We start from the raw sequence: 26,711 nt of genomic DNA, 5'->3' as shown, positions 1-26,711 counted from the left end.
AGTCATATGTTGTTATGGGGTGTATGAGCTAGTAGTGTGTAAGTGTGTCGCTATAACAACAGACTTAGAACGAGTAGAACTGGAATAGAACCTCTAACCATGGCAATCTGACAGGTAACCCCATGGGTAACTCTCATAGAATTAGAATACAGGATCTCCATGGTTACGCTCACCACGGACGACTTGGTACAGCGATGCATTCTTTCCTTCTACGGCTCTCACTCACCTCGTGTCCCTGTCCGGACTGGAAGAGCTGGGCCACGGCAGCCAGGGCCTCGGGGTTCTGGAGCTGCGGGGGAAGCTGGGGCAGGGCTGCAGCTATGGAGGTACTGGAGACCGGGGGCTGGGCCTGGAGGTGAACTGCAGCTATAGAGGTACTGGAGACCGGGGGCTGGGCCTGGAGGTGAACTGCAGCTATGGAGGTACTGGAGACTGGGGGCTGGGCCTGGAGGTGAACTGCAGCTATAGAGGTACTGGAGACCGGGGGCTGGGTCTGGAGATCCTCCTGGGGGGAGGGAGCAGCCATGTCCAACAGGGGCTGGACGATGTCCATCTCAAACACAGCGTTCTTCTGCCACAGGTTGAGAACACGGATGATCTTACTCTGCAGAGAGAGAGGATAAGAACCCATAATGAGAGAAGTTTACAGTTATGCTTTAGTTGTCCGTTGAGTTGATCAGCAACATTTCTCAACTCTCATTTTTTGTACCAGCTCAATACAACCACACCTGGCTCAAAACCAATTAGTTGAATTCAAGCTAAACGAAGGAGAGCGAGCATGACGCTAGTGAATTTGCACGTCCCATTTAATGTAAGTGGTAACGATGAGTCAATCCTCTTACCCTAACTATTGTTTTCTGACACGTTCATTTATTTTATTTTGTGTGTTTCATAGGCCTACTATAACCAGCCACGGAGTCGTGGTGTATAGTAGACCATTTACTGTGTGTTTATTGACAACCGAACAGCAAGCGTTGACTAGTTTATAAAAGGTGTCCAACTGCCTGAATAAAGTCAATCTCCTATATCCCTTTGCCATTCATAGATCATACAATGTAGTTATATGTCCATGGCATCGCATCGGGACAAGTAAACCAGAGGATTTCCTAGGATGTCGGGGCTTGCCAGACGAATAGTGACTGTCTGTCAGTCAGTGTAGCCTCGAATGCATCGCTGAGAGAGCCGTTGATTTGGTTCCCTATTTGCATTGGATACTGATAGGCCTAGTCTTTTGGAGATCACCTGCAGATACATTATGAAAACATTCGATGAAGATGTTGAATCATCACTGCAGGAACAACAGGTAGTGGAGAGCCTCATTCTGGTCCAGATAGGATCATCAGGGCACTCAAGGAATCCAGGCATTAAAACGGAATTCAACAATATTAAAAAATGTATTGACTTTAGAAGGGAACCAACTAAATGTATTGAAAAGTAATACATTTGCCCAAGTTAAATCATAAGACATGAACAGAACGCATCAGTGATTTGTATTTCCTGCGACTTTTCTGAAGAGGCAATGAGAACGCCCGTCTGTGTGTGTGCAGTGCACTCGTCTACCACTTTGTGTAGCCGTTAGCGATGATGCTAATGAAAACAGTCTTCTGGTAGGTGGAAAGGCTTTCCCAAAAACCTTCTCAATTAAAATGTTAACTACAAAGTAGCCTATGCTTACCTGGTAGAATGATATCATGAAAAACACCACTAAACAACTGCCTCTTGCTAGGTGTGCACTTGAATTAAAGGGTAACTACAATTGACTGTAAGTCGCTTTGGATAAAAGCGTCTGCTAAGTGGCATTATATTATTATTATCCAAAAATCTAAAGTTCCCCTGATTTTTCCCAGACCTCAAAAGTGGTTTAAGCATTGTTGTGGACTTAGAAAAACAACAACATTGCACGTTCTATGAAAAAGGGTAATTTTGCGAGCAAACACATGAAAAAAAAACTGAAACTTGGAAAAACTAAACCTTAACATTTATTTCTCAAGACGATGTGGGTTATTTGATTCATTTTTCTGTTTTAATAAAATACATCATTTGAAGAACAAACATCATTGTGGCAATTCATATCTTGCAGTAAAACTGTAAATATGACTTTAATCTCAAGAGAAGACAGGTTACTTAGATCATATAGTCCTGATCATATAGTCCTAGACCACATCCAGAACAACTAACAACACACTGAATTCAGACGTTTTCAGTCATTTTAAATTGTAAAGTCTTTCTACACAAAACCACAACTAATTTCTCCAATCTGGGAGGTAAAGTCTTTAAAGTTTTCAATCATTTCGCTGTGTATTTCAGATGGAATCAAGACATTAGAATGTACCAGAGTCCACCAAGGCAAAGCCCCGCCGGCCCGGGGACGCCTGGCTGGCCATTTATTACACTTCACTTAGCTTCCTGCCTAGCAACAAAGATGTAGTGTTTAGAGGTGCAAGGAGGAGACTCCGCATAAAGGAGGGTATAAATACTTGTGCTGGTGGAAACATGTCTTTGTAGCCGTTTGACCCACTGGGTGAATAAACTTGGTTTGAGCTTTGACTAGTTGTCCGTTAGTTTTTCACTCTGCTTGTCAGAACCTAACAGTAGGCATTGCCTACTAATTGGTTGATGAGGTCATTGGAAACACTTATCTTCCTGTTGATGTTGGGGTGGTGCTAAATGTTGGAGTATCATTTGACTTCCAATATTTATGTAATAGCTTCTTCAATATAAGTGATTAAAATAATATTGGCCAACCCATCGGGTATCTCACCGCACCCTCCTATGCCATCTCTTGTAATATGCAGACAGATGGATTAAAAGGAAACTTACATTGTAATCCTTCTGACAGCCGTTTATCTAATCCGCCCATAACTTTTGGACTTTATAGCGTTCCCAGAAGGCATGAATTATTGAGTCGTTGTTAAGTTTTAAACTTCAGACACGACTCTGCCGTTGTGCTGTAGAATGAGAATTCTGTTTCTTGTATAATACATTCATTTATACTGGATTAAGCGTACATTTTCATTAACTGTAATTTCATTCCAACACCTCCTCCATCTTGTGCCAATTTCAGTTCTTTATAACTCTGGGTTCCAATAGGGGACACTGTCAGTTGGATCGGCTCTCTGCAAGGTTTTCTATATCTCACCTATCATATGAGTATATTTTTCTGACTCAAATAGGATTCCCTCAACATTGCTCTGATGTCCAAAAGCTTCAAATCATCCATGATTCAACTACGGATTAACTGAACACAATCATCCATTACTCAACTACGGATTGACTGAACACAATCATCCATGACTAAACTACTGAACACAATCATCCATGAATAAACTACGGATTAGTGTGTCCGTAGTCTGAGAGAACAGCGCCGGAGAAGATGGCTGCCGTTTTACAGCCCTCTAACCAATTGTACTATTATGTGTGTTTTTCCGCGTTATTTGTAATTTATTTTGTACATAATGTTTCTGCCATCGTCTCTTATAACCAAAAAGAGCTTCTGGATATCAGGACAGCGATTACTCACCTCGTATTGGACGAAGATTTTTTCTTCAACGAGGCGGCCGCGAAGGATATCATACAGACACCCGACAAGGCCCAAATCCCCGTCATTCGCGTGAGGAAGAGACGGAGATATCGGGGACGGAGATCGGGGTGCCTTGTAAGGATCCGACGGCGAGCGAGTAAACTGCCTCTCCCATCAATCCTATTAGCCAACGTTCAATCTTTTGAAAATAAAGTGGACGATTTAAGATTACGGTTATCCTACCAACGGGACATTAAAAACTGTAATATATTATGTTTCACCGAGTCGTGGCTGAACGACGACAATGATAACATTCAGCTAGCAGGCTATACGCTACATCGGCAGGACAGAACGGCTGACTCCGGTAAGACAAGGGGTGGCGGTCTGTGTATATTTGTAAACAACAGCTGGTGCACAAAATCAAATACTAAGGAAGTCTCTAGGTTTTGCTCGCCTGAGGTAGAGTATCTTATGATAAGCTGTAGACCACACTATTTACCAAGAGAGTTTTCATCTATATTTTTCATAGCTGTCTATTTACCACCACAAACCAATGCTGGCATTAAGATTGCACTGAATGAGTTGTACAAGGCCATTAATCAACAGGAAAACGCTCATCCAGATGCAGCGCTCCTAGTGGCCGGGGACTTTAATGCAGGGAAACTTAAATCCGTTCTACCTAATTTCTACCAGCATGTTAAATGTGCAACCAGAGGAATACAAACTCTAGACACCTCTACTCCACACACAGAGACGCATACAAAGCTCTCCCTCGCCCTCCATTTGGCAAATCTGACCATAACTCTATCCTCCTGATTCCTGCTTATAAGCAAAAACTAAAGCAGGAAGCACCAGTGACTCGGTTAATAAAAAAGTGGTCAGATGACGCAGATGCTAAGCTACAGGACTGTTTTGCTAGCACAGACTGGAACATGTTCCGGGATTCTTCAGACAGCATTGAGGAGTACACCACATCAGTCACTGGCTTCATCAATAAGTGCATCGATGATGTCGTCCCCACAGCGACCGTACGTACATACCCCAACCAGAAGCCATGGATTACAGGAAACATCCGCACTGAGCTAAAGGGTAGAGCTGCCGCTTTCAAGGAACGGGACTCTAACCCGGACGCTTATAAGAAATCCCGCTATGACCTCCGACGAACCATCAAACAGGCAAAGAGTCAATACAGGTCTAAGATTGAATCGTACTACACTGGCTCTGACGCTCGTCGGATGTGGCAGGGCTTGAAAACTATTACAGACTACAAAGGGAAGCACAGCCGCGAGCTGCCCAGTGACACAAGCCTACCAGACGAGCTAAACCACTTCTATGCTCGCTTCGAGGCAAGCAACACTGAAGCATGCATGAGAGCACCAGCTGTTCCGGATGACTATGTGATCACGCTCTCCGTAGCCGATGTGAGTAAGACTTTTAAGCAGGTCAACATTCACAAGGCCGCAGGGCCAGACGGATTACCAGGACGTGTACTCCGAGCATGTGCTGACCAACTGGCAAGTGTCTTCACTGACATTTTCAACATGTCCCTGACTGAGTCTGTAATACCAACATGTTTCAAGCAGACCACCATAGTCCCCGTGCCCAAGGACTCTAAGATAACCTGCCTAAATGACTACCGACCCGTAGCACTGACGTCTGTAGCCATGAAGTGCTTTGAAAGGCTGGTCATGGCTCACATCAACAACATTATCCCAGAAACCCTAGACCCACTCCAATTTGCATACCGCCCCAACAGATCCACAGATGATGCAATCTCTATTGCACTCCACACTGCCCTTTCCCCACATGGACAAGAGGAACACCTACGTGAGAATGCTATTCATTGACTACAGCTCAGCATTCAACACCATAGTGCCCTCTAAGCTCATCACTAAGCTAAGGATCCTGGGACTAAACACCTCCCTCTGCAACTGGATCCTGGACTTCCTGACGGGCCGCCCCCAGGTGGTAAGGGGTAGGTAACAACACATCTGCCACACTGATCGTCAACACGGGGGCCCCTCAGGGGTGCGTGCTCAGTCCCCTCCTGTACTCTCTGTTCACCCATGACTGCATGGCCAGGCACGACTCCAACACCATCATTAAGTTTGCCGACGACACAACAGTGGTAGGCCTGATCACCGACAACGATGAGACAGCCTATAGGGAGGAGGTCAGAGATCTGGCCGTGTGGTGCCAGGACAACAACCTCTCCCTCAACGTGACCAAGACAAAGGAGATGATTGTGGACTACAGGAAAAAAAAGAGGACTGAGCACGCCCCCATTCTCATCGACGGGGCTGTAGTGGAACAGGTTGAGTGTTTCAAGTTCCTTGGTGTCCACATCACCAACGAACTATCATGGTCCAAACACACCAAGACAGTCGTGAAGAGGGCACGACAAAGCCTATTCCCCCTCAGGAGACTAAAAAGATTTGGCATGGGGTCCTCAGATCCTCAAAAAATTCTACAGCTGCACCATCGAGAGCATCCTGACTGGTTGCATCACCGCCTGGTATGGCAACTGCTTGGCCTCTGACCGCAAGGCACTACAGAGGGTAGTGCGTACGGCCCAGTACATCACTGGGGCAAAGCTTCCTGCCATCCAGGACCTCTATACCAGGCGGTGTCAGAGGAAGGCCCTCAAAATTGTCAAAGACTCCAGCCACCCTAGTCATAGACTGTTCTCTCTGCTACCGCACGGCAAGCGGTACCGGAGTGCCAAGTCTAGGTCCAAAATACTTCTCAACAGCTTCTACCCCCAAGCCATAAGACTCCTGAACAGCTAATCATGGCTACCCGGACTATTTGCACTGCCCCCCCACCCCATCCTTTTTACGCTGCTGCTACTCTGTTAATTATTTATGCATAGTCACTTTAACTCTACCCACATGTACATATTACCTCAACTACCTCAACTAGCCGGTGCCCCCGCACATTGACTCTGCAACGGTACCCCCCTGTATATATAGCCTCCCTACTGTCACTTTATTTTACTTCTGCTCTTTTTTTTCTCAACACTTTTTTTTTGTTGTTGTTGTTTTATTTTTACTTTTTTGTTTAAAATAAATGCACTGTTGGTTAAGGGCTGTAAGTAAGCATTTCACTGTAATGTCTGCACCTGTTGTATTCGGCGCATGTGACCAATAAAATTTGATTTGATTTGATTTAGTGCTAGAATCTAAAAATGTGCGTCCCTGCCTTGGTGAAACACCAATAAAGAAACATCTACAGTAATAACCCTACCTTGTCATCGTGTGGACAGAGGTAGAGGTTCTGGAAGGTCGGGGTGAAGTTCTTTTGGAACCTGGGTCCATAGACGTCCTTGTCCACTCCAAACTGGTGTCGTGACTGTCGGACTATGGAGTCCACCACGTATAGGCCGGGAACCTTCAGCTCTGGCTTACACTGGAGGAAGAGGTCTCAGATGTTATTATCACTGGTATTTCACCTTATCATTGGTCTACAAATTACAATAAGGGTAAAAACATTAAATGTTTTATAACCATTTTATAAAAGGGTAAAAACGTATGATTTTGTTTTATGGTTTCCAAGACTAAAGCCTTCTACATGCTTTGGTTCGGCTGATGCCTATAGGCAAACCGAATGAGTTTGCTCGCATACTCGCTTGAAAAATAAGAAAAAAAGCAGCAATAGTACTGTTTGTCCATCTTGAGATGCCATAGCCAGTATACACTTCCTCAAAATAGTCAGAATTAATCGAAGACAACTCAAGAAATATGTAATTAGTTTACATTTTTGCAGAGGAGATCTTAATCGCGCAATTTTACATCCAACTAAGATGTTTTGTGCGGTATTTCAAGTGAATACATGTGAATGAAACATTTGTCTCTCGTTGAATGTCAATCACTTCATTAAGAATCCCTACTGTTGACCAATCACTGACGAAGGGGCGTAGACTTCGGCTTGCCTCGAGAGAAAAAACGTGCGCGCGAAAACAGCCAAAACAATTACTTTACTAAAGACCAAAACAAAACACGTCACAAAATATGCAGTAACTGTTCCGGATGGGCAGCATGCGGTCACTTTCAGGCTATTGGCATTGTCTGAAAGCAAAGCCAACCACTCTTGATAATAGTTCCATGGGTTGTTTTTCCCATGACTTACCTTCTTGATGAACTTCTCCACAATCTGGACGACATGCTTGTATAGCTGAGAGGGGACATGAAACGGAAACAAGATTAAAAATGTTTCATGGTGTGAATTTATACAAGGTCACATTAAAGCATCAGAAAAATTACTTCACCAGTATTTCATTTTCAATGAGACACTCATCTGATAAGTTAACAGTACAGTGCTCCTTATACAGTATACACAGGGTCACACACACGTTGCTCTAACCTACCTTGATCGCCTTTATTGCTGATTTAGTGACTGACATCATCTTTGCTCGTGATATTGGAGGCTTCATGTCAATCATGGCGAATAACTTCAGTTAGAAGAAAACGAAGAATAGCTTTAGCTAGCACCTAAACAAGGTCATCTAATCCGGTCCACATTAAATCATCCAAAATTCACATTTGTGTTTTATATTACAAGCACGGTTACACCAAAGCTGAGGGAGTGAGGGTAGACAGATAACGTTAATTGAAAAAACACTGATGCATCTACATTTGAACACATGGTGCATGTACAGGCAAACATGTACAACATGGAGAATGATGAAAAGTCATGCTGCCATATTTTAGAAGGCTTAAAAAGTAACTGTTACCAGGAATCTAACTGGCTACTATAAATCACCTGCAAGAGGAAAACAGCTACTTACCTAGAATAACGCTAGTTACCCCACAACACTTCAGTTATATTCACAAATAGTTTTTATTTAGACAAATAATTTTGTACATATAAAACAACTGGCCAACTAACGTTACCAAGCTTATAGTTACATAACCATGTGCTGCACTTCCTTTAACGAAACCACCACATAGCAGTTAACTAGCTACTGTAGCCAACTAGTTAGTTAGCTCAATTAGGAACCATTGGCTTATTTGCTAATACAGGCCGGCCCTATCAACCCAACAAAACAGAAATCTGGCAGTGCAATAAAGTTCATATTATCGCAGCTGTTTCTGGCATGGTGTGTGCATTAATGATGGGAGACCAGCAACAATACTCTGAGGCTGATGCTCCATCTTAGGTGAACAAGAAAAAACAAAGTTCGCCATCTGGCATGATAGCTTTTAGCTAGCTAGCTAGCCATGTTTGAGTTGTTGATTGGAAAGGTCACAAGTGGGTAGCAGCTAGTTAACGTATGATTTGCTATTAAATTAAAACATTGTCCTTCTAGTGGGCTAGATCGTTTTAGTAACATGGTACACAGTTGGCTAAATTAGGACATATTTGGCCAGATAACTAGCTAGCTACACCGACACTTGGTTAGCCAGCAGAGATATCTCTGCCTCTGGGTTAGCTGGCTTGATAGCGACGTAGTTAGCTAACCGAAACCGACAGCTACAAAGACAGCTTCATGTTTTACCTCCAAGTTGAAAGCGTTGACGGAATCCATACTTATTTGTTGACGTGCCGATAAATTATCCTTTTAAGTGAATAATACTTGGTGACTTAGCTAGCTAGCTATGTTTATATATTCGTAGCGTAGCAAACATCCGCTCTCGTTGCTACCCCGTGTATCCGCTTGTCGATAACAGGTATGGCCAAAACAAAGATATTTATAACTAACCCAAGATAGAACACAGCCTGTCGTTTCCAACGGGAGCAAATGAAGCATAGTGGGCAGAGCCAAGCAAGGAAGTGAGCGGGGCCAAGCACGAGCTAGTGAGATCCTATTGGCGCGTTGTATCATTTATTTGCATATTTCCGTTAGGGAACGCCAACTCTATGAAGCGCGCGTGTAAAATAACTCAATTCGCCCCTGCACTCCTAAACAACGCAATTTTTTTTGAAACTTTGGCAAAGGGGTAAATTCTACAAAACGCAGTCCACTCGGTTTGTTACAGATTCTAATTTTACAAACAGAAAACTGTATGGAGATCAAATGTTTAATCGATGAGAAAATTAGCAGAATATCGGCCAAAATCAATTTCGCTCCATCTCCCGCTGTCGGCCACTGGGCTTCCTCTCACCACCATATTTGGTAGTGAGTGAAAACGCCAACCGGATGCTTCACATTTATACATCCGATGAAATATCTGGTGCATTGTTCTATCTGTGGCCAAAACATTTCCGAGGGAAAAACGTCTTGGAACGCAGAACCAAATTCTCGCGAGAGAGACTAGAAGAGGACGGGATTGCTGCAATGACACCCCACAGGGGTGAGCAGTGGGGTCAGCAAAATATTCAAGAGTTTATCACAAATTGAGAATGGTGATGATAAATTGATAATTTACAGTAAACTCAATTATTCTAATCATAAAGATCGATGTGGATTTCAAGGGTAGCCGACAACAACACAAGAAAGCTGTACAAAGAAAAATTGAAAATTAAATGACACTTCACAAACCCAAGCTAAACCATCCCATATAAATATAATCTAGAATCTATTTCTATGAGCCACCCATGGTTTTACTTTTTATGAAAAGTTGAGATCTGATCGATACATAACAGTCCCTTGTTTTTTTAATGTTTTATCATGATCTCGGTTTGAGAGAGAGAGAGAGATCGTTACAACACTGTATATAGACATAATATGACATTTGAAATGTCTTTATCCTTTTGGAACTTGTGTGAGTTTAATGTTTACTGTTATTTTCCTATTTATTGTTTATTTCACTTTAGTTTATTATCCATTTCACTTGCTTTGCCAATGTAAACATATGTTTCCCATGCCAAGAATGCCCCTTAAATTGAATTGAGAGAGAGAGAGAGAGGGAGAGAGGGCAGGCGCGAGGGAGGGAGAGAGCACCATAAATCTTTGAAAGGAAAGGCATTCCCACACTACTGACCATGAGGATGACGAACTCCACTAACTCCTCACAGGACTCGTGGAGATACGAGTGGGAATATTACTACGATTACCTAGACCCAATACCAGTGGACGAGCGCAAACTGAAATATAACAAGTGTGAGTATTGAAAAGGCTTTATTTTACCATAGTCTCTTAGTGTGCAGCAGCGCGTCCCGAATGGCCCCATATTCCCTATATAGTGCACTACTTTTGACCAGGGTCCATAAGTAGCAAACTATACTGGTCAAAAGTAGTGCACTATATAGGGATTAGGAAGCCATTTGGGACAAATACTTAGTGTAACGCAGCAATACTAACTAACATTGTCCCTCTTCTACCCCTTTCAGACCTGATAGTGATCATATTCTGGATCAGTCTGGCTGCTTTTGTGGGATTCCTGTTTGTCATTTTGACTTTCATGTCCCGTTCAGTCAATCTACCCAAGTAAGTGTTCCTTTGAGTCTCATTCCATCAAGTTCCTCAGTACAGTGTATTTCAGGTCATGTTTTACAGACAGACGTTATGATGCTCTGAATCTGAAAGGGTGATAAAGCTAATTGTTAGGACTCACTGATGGGAAAACCAAAGAGTTTCATACTTGCACTTGTTTAATGCTATTTATTGTATTTTCTGTGCAGAGCTCACAGCTCCAAAAAGTCCAAGAAATCGTGGAGGGACCCTAGATCCAATTCTGCCTGATGGAGAATCCTTCTGCTTTATCCCAACCCCTCTGAAAGACACACACTACCAGTCAAAAGTTTTAGAACACCTACTCATTCAAGGGTTTTTCTTTATTTTTACTATTTTCTACATTGTAGAATAATAGTGAAGACATCAAAACTATGAAATAACACATAAGGAATCATGTAGTAACCAAAAAAAGTGTTGAACAAATCAAAATCTATTTTATATTTGAGATTCTTCAAAGTAGCTACCCTTTGCCTTGATGACAACTTTGCACACTCTTGGCATTCTCTCAACCAGCTTCATGAGGTAGTCACCTGGAATGCATTTCAATCAACAGGTGTGCCTTCTTAAAAGTTAATTTGTGGAATTTCTTTCCTTCTTAATGCGTTTGAGCCAATCAGTTGTGTTGTGACAATGTGTGTGTGTGGGGGGGGGGTATACAAAAGATAGCCCTATTTGGTTAAAGACCAAGTCCATATTATGGCAAGAACAGCTCAAATAAGCAAAGAGAAATGACAGTCCATCATTACTTTAAGACATGAAGGTCAGTCAATACGGAAAATTGAAAGTTTCTTCATGTGCAGTCGCAAAAACCATCAGGCGCTATGATGAAACTGGCTCTCATGAGGACCGCCACAGGAAAGGAAGACCCAGAGTTACCTCTGCTACAGAGGATAAGTTCATTAGAGTTACCAACCTCAGAAATTGCAGCCCAAATAATCACAGAGTTCAAGTAACAGACACATCTCAACATCAACTGTTCAGAGGAGACTGTGTGTATCAGGCCTTCATGGTCGAATTGCTGCAAAGAAACCACTACTAAAGGACATCAATAATAATAAGAGATTTGCTTGGGCCAAGAAACACGAGCAATGGACATTAGACCGGTGGAAATCTGTCCTTTGGTCTGGAGTCCAAATTTGAGATTTTTGGTTCCAACCGCTGTGTCTTTGTGAGACGCGGTGTGGGTGAACGGATAATCTCCGCATGTGTAGTTCCCACCTTAAAGCATGGAGGAGGAGGTGTTATGGTGTGGGGGTGCTTTGCTGGTGACACTGTCTGTGATTTATTTAGAATTCAAGGCACACTTAACCAGCATGGCTACCACAGCATTCTGCAGCGATACGCCATCCCATCTGGTTTGGGCTTAGTGGGACTATCATTTGTTTTTCAGCAGGACAATGACCCAACACACCTCCAGGCTGCGTATGGGCTATTTTACCAAGAAGGAGAGTGATGGAGTGCTGCATCAGATGACCTGGCCTCCACAATCCCCCGACCTCAACCAAATTGAGATGGTTTGGGATGAGTCGGACCGCAGAGTGAAGGAAAAGCAGCCAACAAGTGCTCAGCATATGTGGGAACTCCTTCAAGACTGTTGGAAAAGCATTCCAGGTGAAGCTGGTTGAGAGAATGCCAAAAGTGTGCAAAGCTGTCATCAAGGCATTTTGATTTGTTTAACACTTTTTTGGTTACTACATGATTCCATATGTGTTATTTCATAGTTTTTGATGTCTTCGCTATTATTCTACAATGTAGAAAATACTAAAAATAAAAGAAAAACCCTTGAATGGGTAGGTGTTCTAAAACTTTTGACCGGTAATGTACATACACACAGGTTGGAGCAGAGGGCAGCCAGGGCCTCAAGGACACATTGGCAGGATATTGCATTTGGGTCTGATATGGTCTGTTGGAAGTTGTGAACTCTTCATAACTATTATAAGCAGCTGTATGTAACATTGTAGAGCATGGCGCTTGTAACACCAGGGTAGTGGGTTCGATCCCCGGGACCACCCATACGTAAAAATGTATGCACGCATGACTGTAAGTCGCTTTGGATAAAAGCGTCTGCTAAATGGCATATTATTATTATTATTATTATTGACTACCTACAATGTAATAACCTGGTTACAAAAGTGGGATTCATATGTTTATATTCAAATACAAGACCACACCAAAATAGTTTTACAACATTTTATAAAAGAGAAGTGAATGTTTTGAACAGAAGATGAACAAAAAAAATTAAATTAATTTAATGATTTACATACAAAACACACAACCTCTTTTAGAAAATTCAGATGCAAAATAATGAGGCCTCCATATTATGAGTGAACACAGTTTTTTCAAATGTGTACAAGTACGCATACATGGCTGTATTCTGACTTGAGATCCACACAAATTTCTCTCTAACTAACGTAAATTAATGATTTGCACGAAACTGAGTTGTGCACACTTATCTCAACTCTGTATGGAACTGTTCTCTATTCCCCATATACACTGAGTGTACAAAACATTAGGAACACCTTCCTAATATTGAGTTGCACCCCCTTTTGCCATCAGAACAGCCTCAATTCCTTCGGGACATGGACTCTAAAAAGGTGACGAAAGCGTTCCACAGGGATACTGGCCCATGATGACTCCAATGCTTCCCACAGTTGGCTGGATGTCCTTTGGGTGGTGGACCATTCTTGATACACACGGGAAACTGTTGAGCGTGAAAAACCCAACAGTGTTACAAACCGGTGCACCTGGCACCTTCTACCATACCCCGTTCAAAGGCACTTAAATCTTTTGTCTTGCCCATTCACCCTCTGAATGGCACACATACACAATCCATGTCTCAAGGCTTAAAAATCCTTCTTTAACATGTCTCCTCTCGTTCATCTACACTGATTTTAAGTGGATTTAACAAGTGACATCCAATAAGGAATCATAGCTTTCGCCTGGCCAGTCTATGTCATGGAAAGAGCAGGTGTTCTTAATGATTTGTACACTCAGTGTAGTTCACTACTTTTTGACCGGAGGCCCCCGGGTCAAAAAGTAGTGTCCTAACTAGGGTGTCATTTGGGACACAACTCTGTAACTCCTATTGGTGCAACAGTAGACTGCAGTCCTGAGAGGAGGTTACTACAGATGGTCCCGAGGGCCGTGTGCGTCTGGGTGCGTCGTTTGGACTTCTGTCGCTCGGTCCCCATAGAACCCTGGATCTCATTCACCAGTCTTGCATGGCTCAGGAACACCTCTGGGCTCTTCGCTCCACTCCATATCTCATGGAGGTACAGAGACAGCAGCATCAGACCTTCTGGAGGACAGGAGAGGAACAACAACAGCGTATGAGATGTGCCATTTCCTTTTACACGACCAAAGCAACACAAGTGATGCAAACCGGTTTCAATGTAACTCTTTATTTTTTCTTTTTTTTTCTGGGAATTTGTAGCTATATCTTATGTTGTTTTTCTATACCACTGCAATTTCCCCTGTTACGGTAAAATAAACTCTCTTACCCTTCGTGGTCTGGTCATTACATGGTGTTCCTAGGCCGCATGCGGTGAGCACGGCCCTGTGCAGGCCACTCTCAGCGCAGCCTCTGGCCTCCAGGAGCTGGGTCATAACGTTGGTGAACAGCTGGACGTGCTCTACCCAGGAAGAGGGCTGGGCCTGGGGCTGGGCCTGGGGCTCACAGACCTGGTGGTAGAGCCTGAGCAGGTCCAGTCTCATAACAGGGTCAGCCACCACCATGTCCACTATGTCTCTGTGAGGCAGGACAGTCTTCTGGAACCAGCGGAGGAAGTGGACTGTCCCTTTGTCCTCGTAGGTGGAGGCTCCCTCTACCAAGGAGCTCAGGACCCACCCGGTGAGAAGGTGGGCTGTGGTGTTGGCCAGGGGGGTGGAGGTCGGGGTTCGGGGGTCAGAGGGGGGACAGGCAGGGGAGACCGGCTCCCAGTGGGTAAAGATACTCCTGAGGTGAGGGGTACACTTCTCCAGCAGAGTCGTCTTTTCCTCCTCTCGTCTCTCTGCCTCTCCTTCCTCCCCCTGTTCCTTTGGTCGGGAGTTGGAGCGGGCCTGGGCCTGGGCCTGGAGAGAGCAGCCTCTCCCTCTGCCTTTCTCCCTGCCCGACCCTGAGCAGGTACAGAAACACAGACAGACATGTTGATTCTGCTGTCACTGACAAGGACTAGGGGGTGAATAATGCCAAGCTGAGACCAGTGCCAGTACAGAGGTTTGTCACGGCAAGGTTCATGCACAGTTTGACAGATGGAATTTCATGACTTTTCCATGACTTTTAAGCACATTTCCATGACCAACAACTGGCGGCGTCTCTACGTACATACGGCGCCCTCCGTAATTATTGGGACAGTGACACATATGTTGTTGTTTTGGCTCTGTACTCCAGCACTTTGGATTTGAAATTATACAATGACTATGATCTTAAAGTGCAGACTGTCAGCTTTAATTTGAGGGTATTTCCTTCCATATCGGATGAACCGTTAAGAAATTACTTTTTGTACATAGTCCCCCCATTTTAGGGGACCAAAAGTATTGGGACAAATTCACTTACTGTATATGTGTATTAAAGTAGTCAAAAGTTTTGTATTTGGCCCCATATTCCTAGCACGCAATGAATACATCAAGCTTTACAAACTTGTTGGATGCATTTGCTGTTTGTTTTGGTTGTGTTTCAGATTATTTTGTGCCCAATAGAAATGAATGGTAAATAATGTAGTGTGTCATTTTGGAGTCACTTTTAAATCTAAAATAAGAATAGAATATGTTTTCTAAACACTTCTACATTAAATGTGGATGCTACCATGGTTACGGATAGTCCTGAATTAATTGTGAATAATGATGAGCGAGAAAGTTAGACGCACAAATATCATACCCCCCCCAATAAATGCTAACCTCCCCTGTTATGGTAATGGGTGAGAGGTTAGCATGTCTTGGGGGTATGATATATGTGCATCTGTAACCTTCTCACTCATTTTATCATGTGTTGGAGTACAGAGCCAAAACAACAACAAAATGTGTCACTGTCCCAATAATTACAGAGGGCGCTGTATAGAAAAGTCAGCGTAATGTGGTATCAACTCTGTGGTCCTCTGTAGCTCAGCTGGTAGAGCACGGCGCTTGTAACGCCAGGGTAGTGGGTTCGATCCCCGGGACCACCCATACACAAAAATGTATGCACGCATGACTGTAAGTTGCTTTGGATAAAAGCGTCGGCTAAATGGCTTATTAATATTATTATTAACTCTGATCCCATGTACGATCTCCTGTCGTTGAGCAAGACAACCCCCCCTGTTAGGCTACTGTAAAAAACACATGGTCAGCCCTCAGTCTGGAGAGCTGCTGGGTGTGCAGGCATTTGATCCAGCCCTGCTCAAAGAGAGCCAGTTTTATCAAGGTCCGGTTGTGGTTTGTTAGAGGGGTACTGGAATACAAATAAAACCTGCACACCCATTAGCTCTCCTGGAGGATGGTTGACCACCCTTGATGCAAAACATTGCAACATTACAACCAGATATGTTATATGCCTTTTTCTAGTTTAGTCATATTTATCTTAGCTATATTATAAGTGTTTACTCTGCAGGCTGACTAGCACCTATTGAGTTGCTATGTCCCATACATCGGATGCTCAAATCAACTGGAAGTATCTACAAAACAAGTTTTAAAGCCACATAATCCAAAAGAAAGGCTAAATCTAATTATTTCCTAAAGTTAATAATGTTCACGATTCACAAATTATTATTTTGATTCACATTATTCGATTCACTGCGATTGAACCAAATCCCAACTAATACAATGGCAAAGTGAATCGTTCGTTTCATCAAAAATAATCATTTAAATGAATCATATGAAAGGTTCAAAAAAGTTTATAAACTTTGTATGGCCTTATTTGCGAGTGTCGGTGCCGGTGTAAAGTTATTGGGGACATGACGAAAACATTAATGCATGCTAATAGTAGCTAAACAGTTAACTAGAGGGTTCAATATATGTTTTGAATTGGCTACCTGGTTAACCTGTTCTCTATCATATTTTATAGGCCTACCTGCTGATGTAATGTCCGACTGTCTCTATCTCCTTGGCAACGGACTCCTCTCATACTATGCAGGTGATGCGCGCAAAACACAGATGCGCTAGTGTCATTCTGATCCTGGCTAATATGTAGATTTTTTATTTGATTTATAAAATACAAAATAAATTACATTAACAGAAATTATTAAATTAATTTCCATGACTTTTCCAAAACCTTTGGGATTTTATCATTTTCCAAAACGTTTCCAGGCCTGGAAAATACCATTTAAAAATTCCATTACTTTTCCAGGATTTTCATGACCGTACGAACCCTGCAAGGTCATATCTGAGATGGAGCAAATCAAGTTTATCACACATCCTCTGACTTTAGGAAGGGAACGGATGGTTTACTGTCATGAGGGGATTTAATAACAGTGCTCCAAAACATATTGTCAAAGCAGGTAATTCAGAGAGAGAAAAGCCAGATCATGAGGAAGGTTCTGGTAGTAGCACTACATCATATCTCACCCAGCAGCTCCTTGACTTTGTGTTTCTCCGCCACGGTCTGCAGCTGGCTGAGGAGAGGTGCATTGTGGGTCAGCGTGCTCCAGCGGTGGAGGAGGGCGAGCGCGTCTGGGGAGGAAATGGCCTGGGGTCGTAAGGTCAGCCAGCCAGCCTCCCCGTGGACCCCCAGAGCTGTCCCACGATGCTGCAGGATGGAGCTCAGAGTCTGGAGATACAGGCTCAGCTGACCTGCCTTCACCAGCCTGGAGAAGAGAAGAGGGCTATGAGAGGAGGAGAGAGAGGTAACAGAGCTGTCCCACAATGCAGCAGTAGGGAGCTCAGAGCCAGAGGCTCAGCTGACCTGCCTTCACCAGCCTGGAGAAGAGAAGAAGAACGGCGCTCCAGTGGATAGCTGCCGTTTCACGGGCTCCTGACCAATTCTGCCATTTTGTGTGTTTTGTTTTGCTGATCGTAACTTTTTTGTACATAATGTTTCCGCAATCGTTTCCCTATGACCAAAAAAGAGCTTCTGGACATCAGAACAGTGATCACTAACCTCGGATTAAGATTTCTACTTCAACGAGTCGGCGGCACAGGACATCCTGCTCACCCCGGACCAGACTCTAACCCCCTAAACTCGGAAAAGGATGTGACGGCGTAAGAGAGGCTGACGGGCACTATGACGAAACTACGTTGGTGAGTAAATAACCCGCCTCTACCCTCATTTCTATTGGCCAACGTACCTGGAGAACAAACAGGACGAGCTCCGTTCCAGACTATCCTATCAACGGGACCTGAAGAACTGTAATGTCCTAATGTTTCTCCGGGTCGTGGCTGAACAGGAACATGGATAATACACATCTAGGTTGATTTTTCTGTGCATCGGCAGGACAGAACGACAGGACCGATCGGCTCAAGGGGGGAGGTGTGTGTCTTTGTTAACAGGTGATCACTAAAATTGAGGAAGTCTCGAGGTTCTGCTCGCCTGAGTTTTAATACCTCATGATAAGCTGCAGACCACACTATTTACCAAGAGAGTTTTCATCTATATTTTTCGTAGCTGTCTATTTACCACCACAAACCGATGCAGGCACTAAGACCACACTCAACGAGCTGTATAGGGCCATTAGCAAACAAGAAAATGCTCATCCAGAGGCAGTGCTTCTACTGGCCGGTGATTGTAATGCAGGGAAACTGAAATCCGTTTTTACCTAATTGCTACCAGCACGTCACCTGTGCAACTATTGGTGACAAAACTCTAGATCACCTTTACTCCTCACATAGAAAAGCATTCTCCCTTGCCATCCATTTGGCAAATCTGACCATAAAGCTATCCTCCTGATTCCTGCTTACAAGCAAAAACTCAAACAGGAAGTACCAGTGACGCGCTCAATAAAGAAGTGGTCCGATGAAGGAGAGCCGCACACTAATCCAGACTCTTATAAGAAATCCCGCTACGACCTCCGACGAGCCATCAAACAGGCAAAGCGTCAAAACAGGACTAAGATCGAATTCTACTACGCCGGCTTTGACGCTTGTCGGATGTGGCAGGGCTTGCAAACTATCACGGATTATAAAGGGAAACTCAGTCGCGAGCTGCCAAGTGACACGAACCTATCAGTCGAGCTAAATGCCTTCTATGCTTGCCTCGAACCATGCATGAGAACACCAGTTGTTCCGGATGACTGTGTGATCACGCTCTCCATAGCCGGTATGAGTAAGACCTTTAAACAGGTTAACGTTCACAGGGCCAGACGGATTTCCAGGACGCCCACACAGAGCATGCACTAACCAGCTGGCAAGTGTTTTCACTGACATGTTCAGCCTCTCCCTGACCCACTCTGTAATACCTACTATGTTTCAAGAAGACCACTATAGTCCCTGTGCCCAAGAACGTCAAGGTAACCTGTCTAAATGACTATCGCCCCGTAGCACTCACATCCGTAGCCATGAAATGCTTTGAAAGGCTGGTCATGGCTCACATCAACACCATCATCCCAAACAACCTGGACCCACTCCAATTCGCATACCGCCCCAACAGATCCACAGTTGATGCAATCTCTATTGCACGCCACACTGCCCCTTCCCACCTGGACAAGAGGAACACCTATGTGAGAATGCTGTTCATTGACTAAAGCTCAGCGTTAAACACCATAGTGCCCTCCAAGCTCATCACTAAGCTAAGGACCATGGGACTGAACTCCTCCCTCTGCAACTGGATCCTGGACTTCCTGACGGGCCACCCCCAAGGCGGTGAGGGTAGGCAACAATGCGTCCGCCACGCTGACCCTGAACACAGAAGTCCCTCAGGGGTGCATGCTTAGTCCCCTCCTGTACTCCATGTTCCCCATGACTGTGTGGCCACACAGGACTAAAACACCATCATTAAGTTTGCTGATGACACGATGGTGGGTAGGCCTAATCACCGACGACGAGACAGCCTATAGGGAGGAGGTCAGAGACGTGGCAGTGTGGTGCCAGGACAACAACCTCTCCCTTAACGTCAGCAAGACAGAGGAGCTGATTGTGGGCTACAGGAAACGGAGGGCCGCGCAAACCCCCATTCACATCGACAGGGCTGTATTGGAGCGGGTCGAGAGCTTCAAGTTCCTTGGTGTCCACATCACTAAGGATCTATCATGGTCCACACACACCAACACAGTCATGAAGAAGGCACGACAACGCCTCTTCCCCCTCAGGAGGCTGAAAGGATTTGGCATGGGCCCTTAGATCCTCTAAAAGTTATACAGCTGCACCATCGAGAGCATCTCGACTGACTGCATCACCGCTTGGTCAATGACCTCGTACCCCTGTACACTGGTGTATATAGCAAAGTTATCCTTATACTCAATGTGGATGTATTACTTTTTTATTATTTCCCTATTTTCTTTCTCTCTGCATTGTCGGGAAAATCTCTAATTTACATAAGTATTCACACCCCTGAGTCAATACTTTGTAGAAGCACCTTTGGCAGTGATTACAGCTGTGAGTTTTTCTGGGTAAGTCTCTAAGAGCTTTCCACACCTGGATTATGCAATATTTGTCCATTATTCTTTAAACATTTTTTAAAGCTCTGTCAAATTGGTTGTTGATCATTGCTAGACAACCATTTTCTGGTCTTGCCATAGATTTTTGAGTAGATTTGACTCAAAACTGTAACTCGGCCAATCAGGAACATTCACTGTCTTCTTGGTAAGCAACTCCAGCATAGATTTGGCCTTGTGTTTTAGGTTAATGTCCTGCTGAAAGGTGAATTAATCTACCAGTGTCTGGTGGAAAGCAGACTGAACCAGGTTTTCCTCTAGGATTTTGCCTGTGCTTAGCTCCATTCAGTTTATTTTTTTATCTTGAAAAACTCAGTCCTTAACGATTACAAGCATACCCATAACATGATGCAGTCACCACTATTTTAGAAAATATGGAGAGTGGTTTTCAGTAATGTGTTGTATTGGATTTGCCCCAAACATAACACTTTGTATTCAGGACCAAAAGCTCATTGCTTTGACATTTTGTTTGCTGTATTACTTTAGTGCCTTGTTGCAAACAGGATGCTGTTTTGGAATATTTTGTACAGGTTTCCTTTTTTCACTCTGTCAGTTAGGTTAGTATTGTGTAGTAACTACAATGTTGTTGATCCATCCTCAGTTTTCTCCTATCACAGCCATTAAACTCTGAAACTGTTTTAAAGTCACCAATGGCCTCATGGTGAAATCCCTGAGTGGTTTCTTTCCTCTCCGGCAACTGAGTTAGGAAGGACGCCTGTATCTTTGTAGTGACTGGGTGTATTGAGACACCATCCAAAGTGTAATTAATCACTTAACAATGCTCAAAGGGCATTTTTTAAAATGTTTACCCATCTACCAATAGGTGCCCTTCTTTGCGAGGCATTGGAAAACCTCCCTGGTCTTTGTGGTTGAATCTGTTTTTGAAATTCACTGCTCGACTGAGGGACCTTACAGATAATTGTATGTGTAGGGTACAAAGATGAGGTAGTCATTAAAAAATCATGTTAAACACTATTATTGCACACAGAGTGAGTCCATGCAACTTACTGTGACTAGTTAAACACATTTTTACTCCTGAACTTATTTAGGCTTGCCGTAACAAAGGGGTTAAATACTTATTGACTCAAGACATTTCAGCTTTTCCTTTTTAATTAATTAGTAAAAACATTGAAAAACATAATTCCACTTTGACATTATGGGGTATTGTGTGTAGGCCAGTGACAAAATAGTCTCAATTAAATATATTTTAAATTCAGGCAGTAACACAACAAAATGTGGTAAAAGTCAAGGGTTGTGAATAATTTCTTAAGGCACCGTATATCAAGTTATAACCAGAGTTTTTCTGGCCATGTGACTTGAGACCAGAATTCTTCTTGGTCAGGTCAAGTGGTAAAACTCCTGGCCCTATTTCTACCATCCATAGAGGTATTGACTTTGTTACCACTACCTCCCAACCAGGGTGGGAAATTAACTTTTCGGTCAACCAGCCACTGTGGCAGGTAGATAAAAAAAAAAAATATCTACCAGCCACTCAGATTTTTTTACCAGACAAAATATTTTTCCGCCATTATTACACGAACAATCACAAATAACGGATGAGCATGCTTTGTAATGTTTCCCAAAACAAGAAATGTATTACTAGTAAGAAGTAATGTGGTAGATTGCTCAATTCAATTTCATTTTTGTGACCAAATGTATGTTCAAATAAATAATTTAGATACAATAGTAAAAAGTAAAACAGATAAACAGTTCAGATCTTCAACTGAACATCCAGAATAAATGTATTATTATAGTTCAGGGCTCTGATGCATTATCTTTTTACAAGGACTACATCAATTGATATTTAGGCGCACGCAAATAAATGTAGGAGCACAATGGAATTATTTGAGTGTTTTAATGATAAGAAATAACTCAAAGTTCATGAATAGAAGGTTTTTGGACTGTTCCGTGCTCAATCAAACACAATTTACCCCCAAATAGTTTAGTCATTAGGTGAGACAAAAATATTCTGCTGCCCCTATAAGTTCACCTGTCGTACCCCATTAGGAAAAATGTTCTGCTGCCCCTTTAAGGGGCGGGCCATTAGGAAAAATGTTCTGCTGCCCCTTTAAGGGGCGGGCCATTAGGAAACATTTTCTGCTGCCCCTTTAAGGGTGGTAAAGGCCCTCACTGTCAGATGGTCTCCATGTCTGCACTAACAGCAGACAGCTGCAGCAAACGCAAACAAATATAGAAAAAACAACCAAGCATGTGAACAAAATGATGAGCCAAGAAACACCAGGACAAAGTCACACTTTGGTAGCCTTTCAGGTCAAGTCAACCAACGTCTACATTTGGGATTTTTATTCCCAAATGCTGGGTGTGACCACCCGCCAACGTGGCTGGTGAAATAGACATCCTTACCCGCCAAAGCCTAAAATCGACCCGCATTTGGCAGGTGGCGGGTGTTAACATTCCACCCTGCTCACAACTGTGGCTTTTAACAACGTTTCGCTTTTCTAAGCAGACCGTCATAACGTAGTTAAAAATGGTTCCTACCTCAGATGTCTGATGATGCTGGTGGCTACACACAGGAACTGGCTGATGAGGGGTAGAGGGAGAACCTTTGGAGTGGTGTGTCCCTGGGGTGTGGAGGAAGAGGGGGCTCCCTCACCATGGGCCTCCTTCTGACCCAGGTTGGTGAACCACAGCACGTGGAGCAGCTCTACCACAGCACTCAGCAGACCCTGGTCTACATGTCTGGAGTAGAGAACAGGGTTTTTCATTCTACAGCAGTCGTGGTACTATTTTAACTCTGTTTGATTCTTCTCTAATGATGCCCCTCCCCCTACCTCTGGAGTACAGTGACCCCCCCCCTACCTCTGGAGTACAGTGACCCCCTCCCCCACCTCTGGAGTACAGTGACCCCCTCCCCCTACCTCTGGAGTACACTGACCCCCTCCCCTACCTCTGGAGTACACTGACCCCCTCCCCTACCTCTGGAGTACACTGACCCCCTCCCCTACCTCTGGAGTACACTGACCCCCTCCCCTACCTCTGGAGTACACTGACCCCCTCCCCTCCCTCTGGAGTACACTGACCCCCTCCCCTACCTCTGGAGTACAGTGACACCCTCCCCCTACCTCTGGAGTACACTGACCCCCTCCCCCTACCTCTGGAGTACACTGACCCCCTCCCCCCACCTCTGGAGTACACTGACCCCCTCCCTCTGGAGTACACTGACCCCCTCCCCTACCTCTGGAGTACACTGACCCCCTCCCCTACCTCTGGAGTACACTGACCCCCTCCCCCACCTCTGGAGTACAGTGACACCCTCCCCTACCTCTGGAGTACACTGACCCCCTCCCCTACCTCTGGAGTACAGTGACACCCTCCCCTACCTCTGGAGTACACTGACCCCCTCCCCCACCTCTGGAGTACAGTGACACCCTCCCCTACCTCTGGAGTACACTGACCCCCTCCCCTACCTCTGGAGTACACTGACCCCCTCCCCCACCTCTGGAGTACACTGACCAACAGTGCTTCCTGGTGAAGGCAACTTTTTTTAAAGTTTAAAATAAATAATTCACATCAGAACCAGAATGTGTGGCTAGATGACAGCCAGACAGACAGTATCTCTCACCTCCTCTCCAGCTGCTGTAGAACCCAGGTGAGGAGCCCGTGTCCCTTGGTCAGGTTGTAGGCTGCTTTGGTCACATGACCAGCCTGGTGCAGGACCCTCACGATTAGAGTCTGGTCCAGAAGGAGACAAAGGTCATGGTCATCAACATATGATAACATTCTACTTTATTGAAATACTGTGTCCTTTAAAAAAAGGGCCAATCAGCACTCGCTACATCAAGTGCTGGAAGTATACAGTAAATTAATGATATGCACCCATTGATTCTTGAAGAACATAACTTATAAATGCCTGATGATCTTAGTTCACCTGTCGTACCCCGTCAGAACCCAAAATAGAAGCTTGTTTTACTCCAACGTTTTTAAACAAAATAAATGATAGCTTCAAAACAAGGTTAAAACTATAATCTTGATATCATGGATGGTCAGTCCTTGCATCCATAGCTCTGTTTATGCATTTGAGATTGGTTACATATCTCCAGCCCCATCCCTCATCTTATTATCCAAACGGGCAGGTTTTTACCAAAACAGGGGCGGGGAGTTAGCTTTGTTATTGTTTCTGCTGCTAATGTTGCATTCCAACCAAGGTACATGAACAGAGACACAAACTGAAAATGATCCCCACCCAATTAAAAAAAAAATGCTTGGTGGAAAATGGTTTATTCTTAAGAGAAAGACAAAGCAGCAATTGTGATGTAGTGCTAGTACTCTTTCTGTTTTACCTGTGTGTGTGTGTGTGTGTGTGTGTGTGTGTGTGTGTGTGTGTGCGTGCGTGCGTGCGTGCGCGTGTGCGTGTGTGCGCTCCAGGGTTTCGTTTAGCCGGTAACAGCCGGCTTTTGGGCTGTTATTTTTTTGTTGAAAAGCCGATAAATAAAATTGCCACCGGCGAATTGTCTGGGAGAACAAAAAAAAATACCATTGTGAAATAATAAATAATGCTTTTTATTCATTGATGGAAATCCATTTGACCTTCATGCTTATCGGTCTATGGGTTCATTTGCATAATTTAGTGGAATTAAATTGGCACCTGTGTATATTCGTTATATATATGTGGTCCTCTGTAGCTCAGCTGGTAGAGCACGGCGCTTGTAACGCCAAGATAGTGGGTTCGATCCCCGGGACCACCCATACACAAAAATGTATGCACGCATGACTGTAAGTCGCTTTGGATAAAAGCGTCTGCTAAATGGCATATTATTATTATATTATTATTATATATATAATTTATCACACACGCACAGAATACAGACAGAGCCTTTGAGTGGAAAATATGTCAGACAGCACTTTTACAAGCCCAATCATTGAAACAATTATAAATGCAATCGTGTGTTAATTTTTTTTGGGGGGGGTCATGATTAAAAAAAGCTAGTATTTTTATTTATCTACTGGTAACTGAAGCGCGCTTCATATTCATCATTCAAATGTATAGGCAACATAAGTCATGGCTTCATCAGCGCGCCACACACCACTTTGCAATGAGCTGGAGGCAGTATGCATTTAAAAAAAACATTTAATTGTTTGAAACCTGAACGTTTCACTACATATTATGAGGCATGTTTTACCTTGCTTCAAAGTCGCCGAGGCAAAGTCCGACCATATCTATGGAGGCAATTATTTTTTATAAAGACTTCCATATGTAGCTCAGTTGGTAGAGCATGGCGTTTGCAACGCCAGGGTTGTGGGTTCGCTTCCCACGGGGGGCCAGTATGAAAAACATTTTAAAAAATAAAAATAAAAATGTATGCACTCAAATGTAAGTCGCTCTGGATAAGAGCGTCTGCTAAATGACTAAAATGTAAAAGAAAAAGTAAAATACGCCATTGAAACCAGTAGCCTATTTCTCTCATGTTCTATCGGTTTCCAACTTTCTTTCATTGTCCGGTAGCCTACTGCCTTGTGTTGCTCTAATGTTAAGAAATAATAGTTTATTACCATTTTAAGGGAAAACGTTCTGATCTGCTGCTTTTTAACGTTTTGTTTTATGTAGCCTTGGCGTAACTGCATGTATGAATTTGGGACCTATCGTCTCACAACTGTCCCAGATTCTGTTCGGGCTATTTCTTTATCGACAAGCTGATCAATAGAACATGTAAACGTTTCTACTATGGGGGATAGTAGACTGACGGCTAAAGCTTTCCCTAAGTAGATTAAATTGCCAAAATTATATAGCCTAATTAACATACTCCTGTCTATACAGAAAATAAATACAATCATTCAAAATAGGCTACCAAAGCATGATTTGGGATCGTTGCAGCCCAAATAAATGCTTCACAGAGTTCAAGTAACAGACATCTCAACATCAACTGTTCAGAGGAGACTGTGTGAGTCAGGCCTTCATGGTCGAATTGCTGCAAAGAAACCACTACTTAAAGACACCAATTAGAAGAAGAGATTTGCTTGGTGAAAAATCTGTCGATGTGCCCTTAAGCAAGGCACTTAACCCAAATTGCTCATGTAAGTCGCTCTGGATAAGAGCGTCTGCTAAATGACTAAAATGTAAATGTAAAAATGTATTGAGACACCATCCAAAGTATAATGAATAACATCATCATGCTCAAAGGGATATTCAATGTCTGCTTTTTTAAATGTTTACCCATCTACCAATAGGTGCCTTTCTTTGCGAGGCATTGGAAAAACTCCCTGGTCTTTGTGGTTGAAT

The 26,711-nt window shown here is 43.5% G+C and overlaps 2 protein-coding genes across 3 annotated transcripts in view; both read right to left on the bottom strand.

The window, feature by feature from the left end:
- The window catches only part of LOC121567683 (SR-related and CTD-associated factor 4-like), a 48,891-nt gene extending 39,701 nt beyond the window's left edge, over positions 1-9,190 (bottom strand). For both annotated transcript variants that reach the window (XM_045218492.1, XM_045218490.1), the window contains exons 1-5: positions 9,018-9,190; positions 7,887-7,970; positions 7,649-7,693; positions 6,767-6,928; positions 227-604 (exon numbers count right to left, since the gene is read on the bottom strand). In XM_045218492.1, the coding sequence (XP_045074427.1) occupies positions 227-604; positions 6,767-6,928; positions 7,649-7,693; positions 7,887-7,970; positions 9,018-9,047 (699 nt within the window). In that variant the 5' untranslated portion in view covers positions 9,048-9,190. The remainder of the gene's footprint in view (positions 1-226; positions 605-6,766; positions 6,929-7,648; positions 7,694-7,886; positions 7,971-9,017) is intronic.
- Positions 9,191-13,842: 4,652 nt separating this feature from the next.
- Positions 13,843-26,711, bottom strand: part of urb1 (URB1 ribosome biogenesis homolog) — a 70,426-nt gene continuing 57,557 nt past the window's right edge. The window contains exons 34-38 of the mRNA XM_041877897.2: positions 24,057-24,166; positions 22,973-23,173; positions 17,454-17,692; positions 14,417-15,031; positions 13,843-14,214 (exon numbers count right to left, since the gene is read on the bottom strand). Coding sequence (XP_041733831.2) covers positions 13,973-14,214; positions 14,417-15,031; positions 17,454-17,692; positions 22,973-23,173; positions 24,057-24,166 — 1,407 coding nt within the window. The 3' untranslated portion in view covers positions 13,843-13,972. The remainder of the gene's footprint in view (positions 14,215-14,416; positions 15,032-17,453; positions 17,693-22,972; positions 23,174-24,056; positions 24,167-26,711) is intronic.

Source organism: Coregonus clupeaformis, chromosome 6, assembly GCF_020615455.1.
Source record: "Coregonus clupeaformis isolate EN_2021a chromosome 6, ASM2061545v1, whole genome shotgun sequence".
In the NCBI taxonomy this organism is placed as follows: domain Eukaryota; kingdom Metazoa; phylum Chordata; class Actinopteri; order Salmoniformes; family Salmonidae; genus Coregonus; species Coregonus clupeaformis.
Note: the sequence above shows the minus strand (reverse complement) of the source record. Positions and strands in the feature narration are given on the sequence as shown.